General features: G+C 32.4%; 1 protein-coding gene across 3 annotated transcripts in view; it reads right to left on the minus strand.

Annotated features, from left to right (window-relative positions):
• The window catches only part of Csmd3 (CUB and Sushi multiple domains 3), an 842017-nt gene that overhangs the window by 555584 nt on the left and 264026 nt on the right, over positions 1 to 22407 (minus strand). For all 3 annotated transcript variants that reach the window (XM_090339296.1, XM_090339294.1, XM_090339297.1), the window contains exon 6: positions 15357 to 15469. In XM_090339296.1, coding sequence (XP_090195422.1) covers positions 15357 to 15469 — 113 coding nt within the window. The remainder of the gene's footprint in view (positions 1 to 15356; positions 15470 to 22407) is intronic.

Below are 22407 nucleotides of genomic sequence, written 5' to 3' on the forward strand. Positions count from 1 at the left end.
GGAAGCTAGGATTACTGGCTGGAGCCACTACACTACCATCTAAATAAAGGTGACATTGTTTTTGAAAATAAATAAATGAATAATCACAAAGTGAAGAAAATTAGCATAAAGTGAATTAGATTCTTTTTATGACAATTCCTGTGTTATTTATGTGATAATTACAGGAATTACATTCAAATATGATATACCTATCAAGGAATATTTTCAAATAGTCCTCAGTATATAAAATAATGTCCTTTGCCTCCATCAAACATTCCCAAATAAAAAGAGCAAGTCTCCTTCCAGAAGAAACAAGGCTTTTTAAATACAGCAGGATGCAAAAAGCAAAGAAAATTTGAAAGAAGGCAAATGAATACTTTTTATTATTCTTCCAACAATACAAAGAAATGGTAAATTATTATGACAAAAGGAAGTATACAAGATTAATTTACATGAGAAATTATCATAAAAGGAATTACCTACATCAGTTTCTAAGTGCTCACAATCCAGCAAGGTACAAAGAAAGATGTTTTCAAAGGTATGATGTAATGTAATTACCACAGCAATCAAAAACACCAAAAATTAGAGTATCTTCATTATCACTGACAAAATTGAGGGTCTAAGTTCTGGAAATGATATAGCTATTTATTTAAATTTAATGAATGTTGTTTATATTTTGTCCTACACTGAATCAATAACTTACACTCCCTTATTCCACCTTCTTTCGTCATGTTTTAGTGTAGAGCAGTGTAGATCTGAAACACTTAGGCGATAGTTACTTTGAAACTATAATACATGAACAAGCAGCTCAATATTTTACATGAAAGCAGCATTGACTCAATATCACTGCATATTATTAGGGACACAAAAGCCTTTGTTCTTTTTTTTTTCTTTTTGTAGGTCATGGGGCTTGAACTTGGCCTGGGGGTTGTCACTGAGCTCTTCAGCTCTAGGCTATAGCCCCTAAGCCTGAACCAAGCCTTACTTCTCCATTTTCTAGAGGTTAATTGGAGATAAGAGTCTCATGTCCTTTTGTGTCCTGGCTGGCTTTGAACCTTGATCCTCAGATCTTAGCCTCCTGAGTAGCCAGGATTATAGGCAAGAGCCACCACGCCCCACTGCCTTTGTCCTTTTATTTGAGAAGAAATATCTGTAAGATTCTGGCATCACATAAATTGTAGCTAGCATAAAATATTCCAAGAACAAATTTAAGAAACAAGGCATCAATTCTAAAACCATATCTTCTAGACATAGGAATTTAAGGCATTATTTGCAGTCTAAAACCTATAAATGTTAATCAAACACAGTATTTTGCATTGGGGGAACTAGAGGGCATACATAGAGGACGATGAACAAGGGAAGATGAGTAAAGAGAAAGATCATAACTAGATTACTGTATAAGGAAAAGTGTAGTGCAGGGTATGCAAATGCATTTGTGGAAGGGAGCAATTGAAGTCAGTAGAAAAATGTGTGCAAGGATGGAGCGATACGGAAAATGACAAATTCAGTTTTGCTGCAGGTGATATGAAAGGAATTTCAGAGGAGAATATATAAATGGCAACTTCAAAGGTACCAAATGAAAACAGATGTTTGTTGGGTTTTTGCCACCTAGAAATTGTAGTTATACTGTGCAATGTTTATTGGAAGGAATTTAACCTTTCATAAATTTTTGATTTTTCTTATTTTTAATTTTGAAATAATCATACTTAGAGGAATGATGAATATTTAATTTCAAATTTACATTAGGAAATTCTTAAGCAAAAGGAATTTAGCTATTAAAAGTTCTAAATTATTAAATCATTTTCAAATAAATAACTAATGCAACCATTCTAACCAGGCTTAGTGTTTCAATTCATAAAATACTTTACAAAATTATGAGGATGGAACAGAAATAGTCAAGTGATTGAGAAAGTTTTTAAATGTTTTTTGTCTTATCACACAGTGACCTATTCCCACCTAATCTTTGGCCTATGGCCGCCTCATCAACAAAGATGTTGGTTGAATTGCCTAATCACATGTAAAAAGTTAAATCCTATGCCTCACCCAGTACCAGAATCAACTTCAAATAGATCAAAGAGCAGATATTCTGAAAATATTACATGAAGGGAGGGGGGAATCCTAAGTCTCCTTGACACAAATTCCTAAATAAATTTCCAAAAGCACAACTATTCAAAGAATGTCTGACATTTTCTGCTAAATTACTTTCCTGAGGGGCCAGGAGTTTGGCCATGTGGTAGAGTGCTTGCCTGGCATGCATGAAGACCCAGGTTCAACTCGTCAGTACCACATATGGAGAAAAAAAAAGCTGGATGGGGTGCTGTGGTTCAAGTGGTAGAGCTCCAGCCTTGAGAAAGTCCAAGGACACCAAGGACAGTGCTCAGGCCCTGAGTTCAGTCTCCAGCATAGGCAAAAAAAAAAAGAGAGAGAGAGATATTTTCATGACATCTTTGTAATGAGCTAAGGAATATTTCTGGTCAATCTTAATCCAGCAACACTGGTTGTTATTGTTGTTGTTGTTGTTTATTTTTCAGGTCACAGGGCTTCAATTCTGGGCCTGGGCACTGTTCCCTAGTTCTTTTGCTGAAGGCAAGCACTCTACCACTTCTGCAACTTCTGGTGGTTAATTGTAGATAAGAGTCTCACCAAGTTTATGCAAGATCCGCAGATCCACAGATCTCAGTTTCTTGAGTAGCTAGGATTACAGGCCCGGGCCACCATCTCCTGCCCCAGCAACATCTCAGAGCCTGAGTATGTTTAATTTTCTCAAAGCTATGAGACTTCCTCTGCAAACCCTTCATTTATTATCTGACTGATTCTCCTTAGTCTTGTGTCTACACATTGTCCCCACTCTACAATTCTCATGCTTCAAGTGATATGACAATAATACCATCTACATATTAATTTGTCATATATATATTTTCTGGATAACTAGACTAACTACTGCACCCCTGTATTTCTCTATCTTATTTGGTTAATCATAGAAGACATTCTCATCTATGATATTTTCATATATGTTCTTTAATGCATATATACTAACATGCATATATATATTAGAACACAGATTTTATAGTCTGTATATATATTCATTCATATGCACACACATATTTATATGACATTTATTTGACCATTGCTTCAACTTGACATCCATAAAAGTTAAGACTCTGCCTGTCCCATTAACCATACAGTTTTTATCAAGTATTTAGAACACATCCAGAATATTCCTATTATTTATGAATAAATTAATAAAGTACTACATGTGGTATGAATTGTTAATCACTCAAGGTAAGATTATGCGAGGGAATTCAATGTACTCTATGGAATTTTCTTAGGATTATGATATAGATAACTATGAGAAAACATATTATATCCACAGAAGTGTATCTTACATTGTCCATAGAAATATATATCTATTTTGGTAAGCATTTGGAGTAATAAAATCTTACATTTATAAAGCTATTTGGTTGTAGGAAAAAACGTCTAATTTTCCTGTACACAATTACATTTGACACTACCATTTATGAGCTGTCGCTTTAATATCTGTATTTCAATGCTGAAAAAAAATTTCTGCATTGATATAGAGTTCAATGAGAGTCCTAGAGCAACTTAAATTTGCAAACGGGATTTAAAATACCTTGTATTAATAAACTGCTTTGTTAAATTTCAACTTGTTTGTACATAATTAATAATGTAAGTTGTAAAATTTGGAATTGTTTGTCTGTGGTCCTTAATCATATTTTAAGAGATCAACCACTTAATACAAAGGTAAATAATTTTTATTTATTCTTTTTGGTCCTTTGTCATGAATTGTGATTTTTTTGAAACACATTTTATTTTGTGCCAGTCCTGGGCTTGAGCTCAGGGCCTGAGCACTGTCTTCGGACTTTCTCAAGGCTAGAACTCTACCACTTGAGCCTCAACACCAATTCTGGCTTTTTTCTATGTATGTGGTACCGAGGAATCGGACCTGGGTCTTCGTGCATGCTAGGCAAGCACTCAACCACTAGGCCAAACTCCCGGCCCTTGAAACACATTTTAGCTTTAATATAATATATGTAATAGATATATATGTATGTAATCACAGAGCATCTTTCTCTGCTTGCTCCCCCCTGGTCAGGCCATGTGAGAAGTCTCCCTCTGCTTTGATTTGGAGTGATCAATTGCAGCTGTGGCAGCCAGGAAGATGGCCCCAGGCATTAGTAGCAGGAGCTTTCTCCCTTTCACAGGAGAATTTACAGTGAGTTGTGATTCTTAAAGATGGGACTTGGCAAATCCAGAAACAAAATACTTAGTCTTTGAGGACGAAAGGAAACAATGGTAATCAAAGCATGGGCATCTTTATGAGACAATCAGCTGAAATTAAAAAAAAAAATTTCTTGGAAATATTCACTTGGACTAAAAATGTCTTTGTTTCTTCAACTATCAGAGTTAATTTACTTTTGAAGTGCAGAGTTGAAAAGTGAGGGTCATAATTTCAAGAGTTAAATGAAGAATCATTTTGCATATTTATCAGGTCAAAAAAAATAAAAAGTTTAATTTGATTATGTTAGAACTTGGAAGCTACAATTCCTTCACATGTATCCTGCTACATCTTCTAAAAAGATTCAGACATCCCCTCAATTTGTTTTACTAAAAAACAACATGCAATTAGCCACTTGATGCCTATACCAATCGACCTCCATAATTCTACAGATTTCAAGTTTATTAATAATGCTTAAATAATTAGGATTAAAACACAATGAAAAATAGTGAAAAATAACTGGTGCTTTTTAGTAACAAGATAAAACTAACTGGTATTGAAGTTGCTAACTGTTCCTAATTTATTTCATTTTTTATTTATATTTCATTCTTCAAAAGATTGATTTGTATCTCATACTAATTTGATAGTAATATTTAATTGGTATAAAAGAAATCAAAACAAGCTCTGAGAAAATACAATAGCTAAGATACATGTGGGCAGAAAGAACAAAGAACAAATTCAAAATCTGAATTTTTCATGAAAAAAGAATCTAATTTTATAATGGTGACAAACCAGGACTTGTTCCAGAAACTTTGTTTTGGTATTATATAAAACCTGGTAGTGTTATTATCTCAAATTATGCCACCCAAGAAAACCCCTATTTCCTAAACCTATGCATCAAATTCTACAAAACATATATGTCACCTAAATATAGCCTTAATGGTGTATTTATATCACTTCTGAGAAGATATTGGCCTCAATAGATGTAGCACATTTATTTTTTAGCTGACATATTTCAGCCCTCCTCACACAAAACAATGAAATTATAATAGAAATAAGTTGTTCCAACCTTATTTAAATAGGGATGACACTTATTTTTCTTGGTTCTGATGACATATTTGGAGTAAAATGCTCTTCATATGCACAATTATTTTTTAGTAAAGTTTCCTATTAAATTAAGAGTAGAATATTGACCCACTCTTTACAACATAATATGGAACAAAACTCTGTAAAGGACCTGATGGAAAGTGTTCCCTTCAAACTGACTTTGTCCTGCAGTCCTATTTATCATTTAATTATAAGTGAGTACAATATGTAGAGCTATTAAGTTAGCTGCCCAGCAATAGAACCAAAGTAATGTAGCATGAAAATACATGATAAATTATATAGGAAGAAAGTTCACGGGGAGAAAGGAGTAGTGCAGGGTGATCCATGTACAAAGGTAAACTAAAACTGTTCAAAACCCAAAGAAATCATGGGAAAAGAGCATAAGAGCGGTTGACTGTTGTGGCAAAAGTGGAAGTTATTGTGCCTTTTATTTCAAATAAGGTGTTCATAAAAGTGAGCTTCCTTTGTTTCCTGCTCATCAGTGCTACTGAATGGTCTTTCCACAGTCCTTAATCCTGTATCTAGGTAAAAGTTAGGGTAAATGGATCCTGTTTAGCATTTCTTATGCAGATAACTTTCTGAAAGCAAATAGGTAAACCAGACAGTAACTTTTAAATTTGTTAGTTATTGGTTGTCATGATTAATATATGTTTAAAAAGATTGAATTTATTTGGTCTTTCATACAGATGTCATACTTGTAAAATTGAGAGCAATTTTCTTTACCAGAAAAATAAAACACACACTCTCTGTATAAAACTAAGCATTGCAACAAATAATGCTACTTACTCAACTTATTCTCTTTAGTAGACTTATAATTAGAGACCACAGAATTTCTGTTCTGGTTCCCTAAAGATCAATACTGTGTTGCTATTTTGTTGTACTCAAAAGACATTTATGTTGCCTATTTGAGAAAGTGAGCACAGGCATTGATGATAAGAAAGAAATTGTTTTCAAAATAGTGTCTCCTTTCCAAGAATTTAAAAGAGGAAGTTCAGCCAAAAGCTTTATTTACTTTTGTGTTTTTCCCACTTTTGTTTACTGTACTTTCTTTGTTCTAGGTAATTTTTTTTTCTGATTTGTTGAGGGAAAGAGGAAGCAAAGAAAGGGTGGGATGAGGTACATGGGGCTGTGGCTCAAGGGTAGGGCGGTAGCCTTGAGCTGAAATGCTCAGGGACAGTGGGATAGCACCCAAGCCAGAGTTCAAGCACCACGACCAAAAGAAAGAAAGAAAGAAAGAAAGAAAGAAAGAAAGAAAGAAAGAAAGAAAGAAAGAAAGAAAGAAAGAAAGAAAGAAAGAAAGGAAGAAAGAAAGAGAAAGGAAGGAAGGAAGGAAGGAAGGAAGGAAGGAAGGAAGGAAGGAAGAAAGAAAGAAAGAAAGAAAGAAAGAAAGAAAGAAAGAAAGAAAGAAAGAAATGGTGGGACAAACAGAACAACCAAAAACTGTACAATTTCGGATGAGGAGGGTTCAGAGAGAAAAAAAAAAAACCTGGGAGAAAATGAGGAAAGAGGTGGCATTGCTCAAAAAGAAATTGACTCAATACTTAAGTTATGTAACTATGACTCCTTTGTCTATTACCTTTACAAAAACAAAAAAGAGGAGGTCATAATTTCTTGACTTCTCTTATTTGAACTATGTCTTTGAATTTACATGCAATGGGGAGGGAGATGATATTTTGTTAATGACTTTGGAATTCTAAGTTCTGAAATTAGAAGCAATACGAAATGCAGTGCTTTCTTATGACAGGATCATTCTAGCCTCCTTGCCTCTTGAGGGCTCTTTATTTTATCTGTGCTGGCTACACATTCTAAAATGTCACTAGTGGATTTTGAGCATTTAGAGTGCAGATCCATTTGTAATATAAAATAATTATTTAAACTTAAATTTGGTAGCATGTAATGCAAAATGTTTTCCATTAAAGATGACATCATCGTTTCAGTGGATTACAGTTTTTTTTTTACTAATGTAACCTTAAAGATTGTATGAGTTGTATTTCAATAAAGTATTGAAACATAAATTTGGCAACATCATATTCACACAGCATTAAGTATGTTTACTTGATTATTTTATGAAGACAGCAAATGTGACATAACTAACAAATTACTGATAGTGGATAGTAGTAACTAATTGTGGGTTAATAGTAATAATGAAGTGTTGCTGAATTACAAATAAATGATTTTTCTAATTTAGCAAATACCACTTATTGTCAAAGAAAAATTTGTCTTCAAAATAAGATGTACCAGAAGTAAACAATACCACAGAACATAAAGATACAATTTGAAACTCTACTGCAATATAAATCATGAGTTATATGACAATTTTGTAATCTAATGGTTTACTGTAATTAGTAAATATGCCCATTACTTCTTATTTTTTTCATGGCTACAAGAAAACTTAAAGCTTTATAGATACATAAGTGTCATATTACTGATAATTTTTCTCTCTTGCTCACCCCTTTTTTTCCTTCTTATTCAATGCTAGCACTCTACTACAGCTCCCCTTCCAACTTTTTCTGAGTAGTTTATTGGAAATGAGTCTCATGGTCTCTCCTGCCTACGCTGGTTTTGATCCTCACAGCTCAGCCTCCTGACTAACTAGGATTACAGCTGTGAGATACTGGTGCCTGGCTCTCTTTTTGATTTGCTGTCTGCATAGTACCAGACAGCAGTTTATTAGAAGGTCAAGAGAGCTACAACTTTCCAAAGGAATAATTGTGAAAATACTTCATATAGAAGCAAAGATACTATGACAACACCTTGAGACATGATCACTGAGGAGGATATGAGTTTAAGTCAGAGTTTACTATACTGAAATGTTCCAGAATCTGTTCAGGTTTGCAGTGGATTCACCATGATTTACCAATTTCTAATCCAGTGATCTTTACACACACACACACACACACACACACACACACACACACACACACAAATGTGTGGGAAAAAGATTAAAAATTTGAATCAAATTCCTCTATCTTTGTCTCTGTCTTTGACTCTCCCTCCTTCCCTGTATTCCTCCCCTCCTGTCTCTCTCTATCTCTCTGTCTCTCTGTCTCTCTGTCTCTGCCTCTATGTCTCTGTCTCTCTCTGTCTCTGTCTGTCTCTGTCTCTCTCTCTCTCTCTTTCTCTGTCTCTCTCTTTCTCTCTCTCTCTGTCTGTCTCTGTCTCTCCCTCTCTCTCCCTCTCTCTCTCTGTCTCTCTGTCTCTGTCTCTCTCTCTCTGTCTCCCCCCCACCCCCCTGCTCTCTGGCTCTTGCTCTTTCTCTGGTTCTCAATCTGTCTCAATCTATGATTCTCTTCTCTACATTGACAGAGTTTATGGCTTTTTATAATATTGAAAATCTAAATAACAAAATATGTTTTTGAAATCTAAAAGAGATATATGACCAGAAAATAGAGGATTACATTAGTACGATAATTATAAATGTTCTAAGTAGTAATTGTTGGATATCGTAGGGGAGTATATTTAACCCAACAAAGTTATTTTTGTTTTGCATAAATAATACAGGGTTTTAATTTGATTTGTCTTCAGCAAAGATTCCCTGTAGGTTTGAACTTCTTTCACCTCCATCTGTTTGATAAGCACAGATTTCTTCTTGGCTTTCTCAAAATGTAAGCACTACTTGAACTAATACAAAAATTGAAAACTATATAAGATGAGCTTGTTGTTGTTGTTGTTTGTCATTCATGGGGCTTGAACTATGGGCCTGGGCACTGTCCTTGGGCTTTCTCAAGGCTAGCACTCTACCACTTGAGTCACAGCACCACTTCTGGCTTTTTCTGTGTATGTGGTGCTGAGGAATTGAACTCAGAGCTTTGTGTATCCCTGAACTCTTCACCTCAAGTCTACTGCCCTACCCCTGGAGGCACAGCCCAACTTCCCATTTTCTAATGATTAATTCGAAATAAGAATCTCATGTTCTTCAGTGCCTAGTGGCTTCGAACCTTGATCCTCAGATCTTTGCCTCCTGAGTAGCTAAGATTACAGGCATGAGCCTGTGTTATTACTCCTTGTTTCACAAGCATACATTCAGTGTCAACTAATACAGTTTTCAGATTATAGTAGATGGGTGAGATAGTCATCTGTTAAATAATTGTAAGTTATGACAGATATTTTTCTTAAAGGCTACCATATAAAAACCTATAATTAAAAGCCTACTTTTATAGTCAGCAAAATGAAATCATGTACATTATTAAATATGATTTCAATAGTTTTCAAAAATAATGTACCCAAACTTGCCTTTCTTTCTTTGTCTTTTTTTTTCTTTTTTGTCAGTCACATGGCTTGAACTTAAGGCCTGGGCACTGTCCTTGGGCTTTTTCAAGGATAACAATCTACCACTTGAGTCACAGCACACTTCTGGCTTTTTCTGTGCATGTGGTACTGAGAAATTGAACCCAGGGCTTTATGCATGCTAGGCAAGCACTCTGCCACTAGGCCATAATCCTGGCCCTGAACTTGCCTTTCAAGTAACTTATAGTCAAGCAGTCAAAGCAATAATGTTAGATCATTATGAGTACTGAAATCAGTAATACTGAGAATAGCCAACAATTTGTCAAAGGCTTGCCTCCTGCCAGAGACTTACTCAAACTACAGCACCTAAACTAATTTAACAAATGCCATTTTTGACCCTGACATATTTAGTCAAAGATGGTATATTTCCACAGTTTTCAATTATTTATTTCCTCTCTAACTTTTTTAAGTATATGTTTTTCTAAGGACAAACCTTCATCCAATAGTTTGGAATTTGGGGTTAATGCAGGCTGGAGCATTAGCATTGGATTTAGAGTTAGAAAGTACTAAGGCTTAAGACCTACTTCTGCTATTGTATAATGCGACCTTGCTTAATTCTTTTTGACAGATCTGCTCTTTGCTCAAATAAGACATCTGAGGGAATGTATCCTTTTCTGGTTGCATACATCAACCATCCAGCTTAGTAAGAGGGTACATGTTTTTTTGTTTTTTTGTTTTTTTAGCAACTCTCACTAGCCAAGTAGGCTGAGTGTCCTTGTACAGGTCATAGCTGAATAATGTCTTAGGGTCTTTGTATTATGGTGAAATAGAGGGAATAATTCAATTGATGATTTTTGAGGATTATGTAAAATACAGCAGTGTGAATGTTTTATCACATGTGATACATTTTTTATAAAATATGCAACATTTAACCATTATTTTAATATTTGTGGTGCTTTCATAGTAGGGTAGATGCTGGAGAAGAAACAAAGAGTCATTTTTCACATCTTAAGTGATTTTATTCTAAGCAGATTTACAATATTTCAGTAGAAGTTAAAAAATACATTTTGTGAGCCTGTGAGAGAGATTATCTATATTTCCAATTGGTGCTTTTAGCTTGAGAAGCCAGCTGGGACGAATCATCTAATAGTTTTATAAAAGATCAAGCTTACTGAGAAGTCAGTACATGAAGAAACAAAAATTGTGCTCATCATCTGATGAGAAGTGCAAACTGTGCTTTCTATAAAAACATTTTAGAGGATGCTGAACACTCAGAGTTCATTTATGCACCTATCAGTATTTTAAACTCTATTACATACTTTTCTTCTGAAATCGTAAAGCATTTCTCATTGATATTTGTGAAGCCCTTTAAAGATACATGTACATTCAGCTGAGTGGAAATACTCATTCAAATCAGAAGTCTTGATCTACTTGGTAATTTTTCTGGAGGATGAGAATTAGGAGGCAGATAATTGCCAGTGAGTTAAAGAAAACCAAAGCCTTGCATAAGGGATAAAATGACAATGGTAAAGAATATTTTATTGTAGAGAACATTCCTTGAAGAATTTAACTAAAGAGTGGAGAAACCCAAACACACAAATCATACAATACAAGATGAAGAACTAATTGCTCATAAAGAAACGATCTCAGGGAGATTTCAATAGCTACTTCTGACATAATGATGATAATGCAAAATGACTAATTAGAGAGTGCACTAAATATTTAGGTGTTTGTATAAAGGACAAATCCCATCCATTCTGCAGCTTTCTAATGTAAGAAATAAGTGGACTGGCTCCTGTTTTGGTTCTATAAAAATTTAGGGAAAAATGTATTTTTATGTTGAAGTAATTGCTTAGGTTTGAAGGGAAGTAAGCAATACTAACAATTTTAATATATAAAATTACAAGTTATAATTTATTTTAAGAGTCAATGTAATATTTATCCTCTCAAAATTAGTAAATAAAATAGATAGTTCATTATATAAGCTGAAAATGATACAGTTGGTATTTTGAGATATTCAAACATATTGCTGATTTTTTCCTAGAGATGATAGGTGTTAACAATCACAACCCATAACTCTACAAAAATGTATATTCAGAGGCTGGGAATGTGGACTAGTGGTAGAGTGCTTTCCTAGCATGCATGAAACCCTGGGTTTTATTCCTCTATTCCACATTTACAGAAAAAGCCAGAAGTGGTGCAGTACCTCAAAGGGTAGAATGCTAGCCTCGAGAAAGCCCAAGGACAGTGCTCAGGCCCTGAGTTCAAGCCTCAGGGCTCACAAAAAATGTATATTCATGTATAAATATGTATATTAATTGTTTCTTGAAATGCAGTTAATAAATTTCTATAATATTTACTAGAAGTGTCTACAACATTCTCATAACTCTAAGGTATAACTGAATTGTCTGAGGAAAGATTTGCTGTTCTTTTACATGAAGATTTCCCATCTGTACTTTGTAAGTAAGTATGACTGGTATTGGAAATTGTCAAAGAAGGGGCATCACAATAATACATTGGAACATATAATCATGTTTTCCCACCCCATACCGTGGCTCTCTTTTGTATAGCCCAGACTGATAATCCTCTTTCTTCACCTGTTGAGATTGAAAGCATATGCCAACAGGATAGGCAATAACTCCCTGCCTTTTATCAGTGGTGTGTGCATTGACAAAATGGAAAGGTAATGTCTAAACAAACAAACAATATATATAAACATAACTTAAAGCAAAGAATATCAACTATTCAAAAATCTATTTCTTTCTTTTGATGTTCTGCTCTCTCCAAATCTCTCTACTTATCTATCTATCAATCTATCTATCTACATATCTATCTATCATCTATAATAAACTGGATGGGTGGATGGATGGATGGATGGATGGATGGATGGGTGGGTGGGTGGATGGGTGGATGGATGGATGGATGGGTGGGTGGGTGGATGGATGGATGGATGGATGGGTGGGTGGGTGGGTGGATGGATGGATGGATGGATGGATGGATGGATGGATGGATGGGTAGATGGATGGGTGGATGGATGGATGGATATGTCTAGCTTCAAAAATACTTGATGCATAATTAAAACTATTCCAAGGAAAAATGCTTTTACTAAACATCGGCATCCTCATTTATAATAGTGTGAAATGTAATTAATGCCTTACTATTTTAAGGTTTTACCATGTTTCCTGATTCAACTAATAGAGTTGATCTCAATATTTCCAGTATTTATTTCTCATAGCTGGAACATGTACCGTCTCATTCATCTCATATGGGTCATGTGAGTGTTGATCTCCTTTAGCAGTGAAATATCTTTTCTACTATTTAGTTGATGCTGATATGGAATCTCTCAGTACCTCTGAATTTGCACAGTTACTATGTGACTAATTCTTGCAGTTATGTTACATTAGAAGACTCACAAAACCCAGACAGCAAATAACTGCATCATTCAATTTTCATCTTCTGAGCACAAATGCTATTGCTATCCTTATAAATTATAGCCCAAATTATCTTATTTATCTTGGTTCAGTAATCATTTTCACACAGTTTTATCAAAAGCTGTCCATTTGTGCTTGTATATTCTATCATTTAAATTTTGGGTAACTTTACTTTTGACACTCTACAACTTGAAGCATGCCTCCATATTTTAACATTACTAAATTTTCAACTAAACAACAAACTTTGCAAATGTCATGGTCTGACTCTGTAACTGAGGCTTAATAGACGATAATTTTTCAATATGGTTCAAATAATTTATCTTTCAATATGTTTTATGGGCCAGGAGTGTGTCCTAGTGGTAGAGTGCTTGTAGAGTGCGAGGAGCCCTGGGTTTGAGTCCTCCATAAGAAATGCACATGCTTTGTGTTTCAAATATATGTATATATCTAGACATATATATATATGTATATATATATATATATACCCATAAAGGATGAAAAAGTACTTGAACTTCTATAAATTATTATTCACAAATTTAATTAATGTATATTAAGATCTTTAAGTTAAATAATACTTCTAAAATATTTACAAACATGAATGAAAATAATATGGATTAAAAACAAAAGTAAAATGTGATAAAAATAGATGTATTAGAACTATTTATCTAGAATTAAAAAAACAAGATGTTTGCAATTGATTGCATGCTAGAATTCCTGAGTTGCTAAGGAAAGTATATTAATATATTAAATATATTAAAGTATATTAACAACCCATTAAGCAGACAAAAATAAAATGTTGATAAAAATAAAATGTAATAACTATATTTCATATTCAAGAAAAATAATGTTTTGCAGTATCAATATTATAAAAGTAACTTATCTGTTAGGTAAATAAGAGTTATGTTAAAAATCATCCCCTACTTTAAAAATAAGAAAACATGATTGTTCGTGTAGGGAAGGGAAGGAGAAGCAATTTTATTTTTTTAGTACAAATAACAGTCAATATTTATTATAATCTCAGTGCATGGAAGGCAAAAACAGGACAACAGAAGTTTGAAGTCAGTCTGTTCAAGGTCAGTATGGACTACAGTGTAAAAACCTGTATCAAAAAATAAAAACAAACAAATGTATAAAATAAAAAAAGGAATTGGAAATTGGATAGGACATTTTTGCAAATTTAAAAGTGCCATTAGTTTAAATAAATATTTTTCAAATTCCCTTACCTTAGTTTTATATTTAATAAACTTTGTGATAATTTTTGTAAATATTTATTTTTAAAATATTGCAAGAGTTTTTAGAGAAACATTAGTAAATTTTACATGGCTTTGCAATAATATGTGCATGTGTTTTCCATTCCAGTTATCTACTTTGAAAATAAAAATTGTTAAAAATTTTCTAGAATGGATTTTACCTAATTCTCTAAATTATTATTCTTTAGAATTTATTAGAGTGATATCCAATCTACCACTATCATAGTCAAATTGTAAGTGAAATGAATTGGTTATTATTAGGAAAATATTTTTGATTAAACATCTGTTAAGAGTGTTATGAGATTATTTGTCTTTGAAATAGAAATGAATGGCTGAAAATGTGTAGTCCACAAAATAATGTGCTCAAAAGCTATTTAAAGGTATATATGGTGACCACATTAAATTTGCAAAATTTTAAGACTGAAAACTACTAAAGAGTAAAAAGTATTTTAACATTCAAAAAATGAACAAAACAGAACACAATAAATGGAAGAATTTTTCATCATTCCCTGACCATTAGCTTATAAAGTAATTAGAGTGAAATTTATTTTAATATGAATAATCCAAGGATAATGTACACCAAGCCCACATAATGTCACTGACCCTTGTAAAACATATATTTTCATTAATATACTATCTCCTTTCTAATCTGTTCCAAAGGATTTTCCCAACTTAATAAGCCAAATAGTATATTCCACTTATTCAGAATTAGACCTAGTAATAAAATTGGTAGGTAATAAATCCAAGCTGTTTAATTAAGCTAGAAAGAACAATCATAGTGTATGGATATCGATCTTAAATGACATGGGACCCACAGGTTTCCAGTGTGGCTTAATAGCATGTCCAATTTCTAAAACGTTTCATCATAGCAATACCTTATATGGTTTGCATACTATTTTTAAAATCTCTTCTTATTCTCTGCTCTCACATTGGGTATAACAGTCAGCAAACATTAATACTGTAATTTAGTTGGGATCACATTATTTTCTTAGCAAGAAAATAATTTTGCCTATTCAAATTATCACTTATAAATGCTAGAGACATTTTCCCCTCTATCACAAAATGCAGTTGTGAATATCAACATCACTTTACATATCAAGAGAGGCAGTTATTCATTAAATATACCTTGATACGGAGCGCTAAATCCACGGTAGCGGTGATTGCTGTCTGTAACAAAATGTAGTCTGAGCCAGTTTTTGTTGCTGATAATTGGAGGTGGTATATTCATTCCAGATAACCTGAATTATGAAAGACAACAACATAAAAATTTAAAAAGCTTTTCGGCAATGAACATTTTCATTGATTTGGGACCAAAAATTGTATCTACCTGTACTCAGCATATGTGACTTAATATTATTGACTTGTTAAGAACTGAAATAGGTTGTACATTATAAAATTAGTTTAAGACTGGTGCAATTTCAAGTGTTGTATTCCGGTAAAATTGCATACAATATTAAAACTAATAACCCCACATTGGTTTTAATTCAAATAAAATAATTTATTGCACTGATAGAGTTAATCACTTGGGAAATACTGAATACACTAGCTATTGATCTGAAGCCATTTCTCGCTCATTGTATTTGCTCTTTAGGTATATATTGACACAATTACAGGTGCAAAAGAGAAATTCTTCAAAGAAATTGACACCTTTATTTCCACAGTGAGGTAAGTTGTTCTTTTCTCAGGCTCTCTACTATTACTATGTTCAATATTCCACATTGTGTGGCAAATTTTACTGTCTTTTCACATAAAAATTATTACCTGTAAGTCAATTTTATACCATACATTTTATAATATACTTTATTTATAAACTTTAGTTCTTTTAGGTGATAACTACCTTTATTTTTAGATAGAACACTTACTTTTAATACTACAGAAATTCTTTATTTTTTATCTAAGCAAGTGTGGATGGATTGAAGCTCAGGTGGGAGTGGACAGTCTCATGAATAAAGAACTCCTACTTTTCAATATATACTTAGCAGTAATTATTCATTCAAATATTATATATATAAAGTGAAAGAGATATAATTCTTCCTACATTATCAAAAATAGTTCCTTATGTTTCAGTGTAGTCTTAACAAAATTAAATGTCACATTTTAGAGTTGTTTTCCTAGAGATTGTCTTATAATCTGGCAATACAATGCATATTTCTATAATGACTAACATCCTTCTCCAATACCTAGGCATAAAGTAGATTTAGTTTGGATGTGTGTTGTCTCAACATATTTAGTTCTGACTACCATAATCTTCTTTTTAAACAAGTTACTTAAAGCAAAATTAACTAATGTTTTAGGCATTTGTCATGATATGAATTAAGGAAGAATTCTTGCTTCATACTCTTTTGAGGGTTTTCCGTGAGTAGATTTTCTTATTTCCTTCATTGAAGGAATACACTTTCTTATGTATTTAAATTGTAGATGTTCAATACAAATCCACAGTAAAGAGTTCTCAAAAGCAATGCTATTGCACAGTGAAGAACAGTTTTAAGGTTGCTTTATATCTAGTATTGGACATACATTTGTTTTTCTTCTAAGCTCACATTTTTTTCTTTCACAGAAGAAAATTAGCTGACTAAGTTGCATTTATTTGGGGATTGGAATTAAAGTGTTTGGCAGTATTTCATGCTAAGAGACCAACAGGAGAGGAATGAAAAACCTGTTGGAGAACCTGAAATCATTGGGAAAGGTAACACAGGGACTTTTATCCAACAGTCAATCTTTGATCTCTTTGTTTTCTCTTTTCTTAGAAGTGACTATAGACAATCTGGCTAATTTTTTTTCATGCCTAAAAGGTAAAGAATGTTTTTCCATTTGCAATAGTTTTTGTCATGTCTAGTAAATAAGAATGATTTTCATGTAATAAATGAAAATATACAATATGCTGCTAAAATTTTAAGACTCTAATTTTCAATGTTTCTTTTATTACTTTCAGATCATAGCCATGTTATATTTACTTTGATTTTGATGATTTGTTTTGTTCAAGTAGAATGTCAGTTGAAAGAATTGGATACAGCTCAATTATTCTTTCAATACAATAGCAGGGTTGATGCCAGATTTTGATTTGTAATTTGGCTGTGTCAATTTTTGTTTTGATGAGATTAAATACCTATAAAGGAAAATTAAATTATTTTTATGGCAGGAACACATTACTAAATGCAATGTGACTATACAATATGAATGAATGAATATAATCAAGAACAGAAATTTTATTCAGATCCTTTTAAATTCTAATAATTGGAAACTAACATTGCGAGAACAGCAAGCAATGTGTGAGAAAAGAAAATGAAAGAAATGACATGAAAAGTATAAACTGAAGCTTTTAAAATAGATATCTAAGATAATTTTCAGCAGTTAGATAAAGGCAAATAATAAGTGCTATTCAACTAATTTGAAACTTAAATTTATCTTTAAATATAAGAGACTAGAATGGAGAAAACATTAGACCTGCCTAAGCAGTAGCAATTTTATACAAGGAATACAACAAATACTGACAATTTAATTGAGGAGAGAAAAATAATTATTTCTTTCTATTATCTACAATGATGTGTTCAAAATATATAAGGTAATAGATACAATACATATACATACACAAAGTTATTTTAGTTTTATCTATGGCAAAGGTTTATTTGTAAATTAGTCATTATGTGTTTAACAGTAATTAATACAAAAATGAGCTTCAAAGTTTATAAAATATTTTCTGTACTGTATTGTGATTCTAAATTATTTTACTTAATGGAGTTCTTCCAGCTTCTTTTTGGCAAACTGAATTTCCAAAATTATTCTTCTTCCACTTTGAGTTATGCAAGTAGTATTGAAATATATGTATTATTTTCTTGAATAAAATAAACATAATATATTTGGTCTTTACATACTCTTATTCAGTCTCAGAGAAGGCAGACCTCAATATCCGATGCTAATGTATTATGACAACAGACCATGGCTGCATATTTTTATATATATACATATATATATGTGTGTGTATGTATTTATGTATATGTATATATGTATTTATATTGTTTGTTTGGTGTGTCATTTTACTTGAACTCTGGGCCTGGGTATTGTCCCGGAGCTCTTCAGCTCAAGGCTACTGCCCTACTTCCCATTTTCTAGTGATTAATTGGAGATAAGTGTCTCAAGGTCTTTAGTGCTGCAGTTGGCTTTATTCCTAGGTCCTCAGATCTCAGCCTCTAAAGTAACTAGGATTACAGGCATTAGCCACTGCGGCCAGCAATTAATTCTATTTTTGACACCATTAGAAATTTCTGTGCTTTGCTTAAGTCTCATTTAAACTTCTGCTTCTGTCTCAAATTCTCTTAAAATCTACTTACTGAAAGTTACCTTTCTGTTCTCTGACATTACTAGTACCTGTTTAATCTGGTCCTATTCATAGTCCCACTGCATAACCATATTGTGTTATCTGCTTTCTAAATGATGAGAAGCTGAGAGCAGGATTCATATTGGATTTTCTCATTCAAGAGTGCATTTCATGTCATGTATAATGTGTGAGGCTAACTAAATTGAGTGATTTTTATATTTCTCAAAGTGTACTCTTAATGTTGTCTGTCAGAATACCTTGTGGCTAGCTGAAATTCTTCTGGTGAACAATTTTCATAATCATATATTATTGTTTTTTTCTGTTTTACTTCTGAATTTATTAAGCTTTCACAATAAGTGTTCTTTAATTTTTATGTTGTGCAATTGAAGTAAATGTCATACAATGCAACTCATCCTAAAATACCTTTTAGAAACTACCAGTAATACATATATTACATGTTTAAAGATGAATACATTTTGTCATGTTAAGAAGTAAAATAACAATTAGAAATAGAAAAGTAGCTATGTGCATTGACTCAAACCTGTAACCCTAGTTATTTGTAAGATAGAGAGATGTGTGGTCAAGGACAGCAAAATCCTCAATTGAAAAGATTTGCAAAGGAAATACAGTAACTGATCCTCTAACATAATCAAGTTGGCTCCATTCCATGGATGATAGAATGTTTCAGCATATGCAAACATAAACATTGACAAGTGTGAAAAAGGCTATAGCAGAAGGAAAAAACTAGAATCATTACAGTAGTTTTACAAAAAGATATATCTATTAAAATGTGAAAAAACAGAAATCCAAAGTTTATATCTTACCATAACATATGCTATATATAATGAGATTGTATTAAAAATTACACTGGAAATATATTGAAAGTATTTCTAGATTGTATATTCATATACTTTACAGATCCTAAAGAGTTCAAAAGAATTTTAGTTAAACATAAAATTATACAAAGTTAAAATATAATTATATTGGATTTTCTATACACCCAAAATGAGTTCTACCATAAAAAAAATCTCATTCACAATAGTCTAAAAATAGAGACAAATGTAACAAGATTGTATAGATTTTCTACTAATAAAATTTTGACATGTTAAATAAAGTAAACAATATAGTATAAGATGGAAAAATAAGTAAATTGGTGGATATTATGATTAATGTATATTATATATTATAATATATTATGTATATTGCATATACATATAAAATCAATTTAATACATTATTTACTATATAGCAATAAATAAGAATGCCAAAGATAGTCAAATAGATAAAGATATTGGTATTTCATTCGTCGTTGCCTTTTCTACCTCTAACTCTATTTTAAATAAGTCTGTTAAGTTTCCTCTGATTTATATCTCTACTATTTCAGAGATTATATAATTGTTATTTTATTTAGAAAATAATTATATTGGGATTTGATTAGAGATATGGCTTCAGTTATCTTATTTTACTTTTTGTGAGCTTAACCTTAATGTTAATCATCCATGACTGTTTATAAACCCTCCACACTATAAGACCTCAGATTTCTTTTGTATCAGCAATGAATATCAAATGATGTATTAGGCTAACATCCAAAGCAAAGGAAACAAAAACTAAAAGTACTTTCACATTAACTTTCCAAGAATATATGCAAACAATTTGAAGGATTAAAAAAACATATAATAAAGGGATTGAGTATATAGAATCATCAGATAGTAAGTGAAATTGAATATTATGACATAAAGGGTCATAGATTTCTATGTTAACCATCACACTTAAGAAAATGGAAAAAAAGAAAAAAAACTGGCTATGAATGTTCTTTTTGTGAGCTGATTCTACACACTTCTCTAGGCCCAAACCAGTTCCACCTGTGGCAAAAATACAAAAGAAAGCTGGAGGGAAACAGAATCTTCAGAAAATAGTGCAGAACAAAGAAATTAAAAATGGATTGAAGGGAAAAGGATATGGCAGAGAAAAGCTCGCACAGTTATCAGCATGTTTTGACTGGAAATTCCTGAGGATTAAGCACTACCCAGTAACAAAGGAAGAAAATGTGGTCTAAATGTTAAATATATTTTCAATAGAATATACATATGCACACAAGTGCATTCAGAAATATTTATATTTATCTAATTTTATACCCAACTATATAAACACATTCATAGAGAATGTTAAACATTTTAAAGATAACCAGACTCATACAAAGATAATGTTTATACTGTTGTACTTTTATCTAAGCCATGAATACATTCATTGAGCAATTGTGAAATGTCTTCTCTCTAATAACACACAATTACTGATGACATAACAATAAACAAAATAAATATACTACCACCTCCTTCATGTACCATAAATATCAGGCAGTTACCAATATCAAGATCACCAGCAAATTATGTAAATTAGGTGCAAAGAAATAAAAAAAGTATGTAACCTAGTTAATTTTCCTCTTCTATTATCATCTTAGTCAAGGGAGTGTATTGCATTAAGGGAAGTATGCACCTATACTGGATTTAAGAATTGTCCAATTGAAGCATCCATTTTGTTTCACTCCTGTGAAAGGAACAGAACTCCTGTCAGGAAGCCCTTAAAGAAAAGACAAATCTCAGGAGCATGCAATATAAAATCACTCCTTTCTAATATACCTCCACCATTTGAATTCTCCCTAAAAATAGAACTCCCAACTGACACAATTTATAATGGTTATAGTCAGAATATAATTGCTTTTTCTTTGGGGATATTTCCATGTTCTTCTTGCCATTTTATCTCTGTATCCCATTTTTAAACTAATAACTATTAATATGATGAACTGGAAATGGGTTCTCTTCTGTATCATATTTCAACTCAGTTGCAGTTTGATTCCTTGAGAGTATTATAGATGTATTTTTAAAAATAGAATATATTTTAAAACTGATTTTGAGGGTATAGTGTTCTCAAGTCTTCTTTGGATTAGAAATGTTCACAGAATTTATTTTATAGTAGAAATACTTCATGGAATATTGATTTATGGATTTTCTTGGGTAAGCAATGTTCAACAAATAAGGACCATAAGAAAATAAAGTTCATCATATATAAGCTTCATTTTCCCTTCCCTCTGTCTGAGATGAGGAATGATTTGTGAACTTACTGATATGAATATGGGCATTTATAGTTAGGTATATGAGTATGGGTATTTACAAGTTTGCATTCTGTGTAACCAGTGTGAAAGAAAAGTTCAATAAAACCCTCAACTGAATGGATTCACTTCATTCATAGAAGTTGAATTGTGTCATTAAATATTTTCCGAATTCACACGACATCATACCTATTCATGAAAAAAGTAACAAACTCAAATATACAAAAACTCAGAAATATTAATTAAGAAGTTGTAACCTCCTAGACATTTGTTACAGTATGGTGATTCTCATGGCCCTCATATACATTATGGAAGTTTTTTTTGGGGAATGAGATTAGTAAAAGAAATCTCATTAGGGTTATAAAGGATTCTGAGAGTGGAGAATGTTTTTAAGGTGAAGGAAGTATTTAGGATTATATGCTGTAAACTAGTTTCATGTAATTTCATTTCTTACTAGCAAACAAAAGTTCAATGACATGAACACTGATGACTTGTTTATGAATGCATTCTTGGTTGTTAATATTGGTTGTGGGAATTGAACTTGGGTCTTAGGGGCTCTCCTTGAGCTCTTCAGCTCAAAGCTAGCACTCTACCACTTTGAGCTAGTTCTATTTCTAGCATTCCGGTGAGTAATTGAAGAAAATAATCTCATGGGCTTTTCTGCCAAGGCTGGCTTTGAACCATGATCCTCAAAGCCAATCCTTTGGAGTAACTAGGATTACAGGCATGAACCACCAGCACCTGCTTTATGAATAC

The sequence above is a fragment of the Megascapheus bottae genome, chromosome 9, assembly GCF_031878675.1.
Source record: "Megascapheus bottae isolate mThoBot1 chromosome 9, mThoBot2.hap1, whole genome shotgun sequence".
Classification (NCBI taxonomy): Eukaryota; Metazoa; Chordata; class Mammalia; order Rodentia; family Geomyidae; genus Megascapheus; species Megascapheus bottae.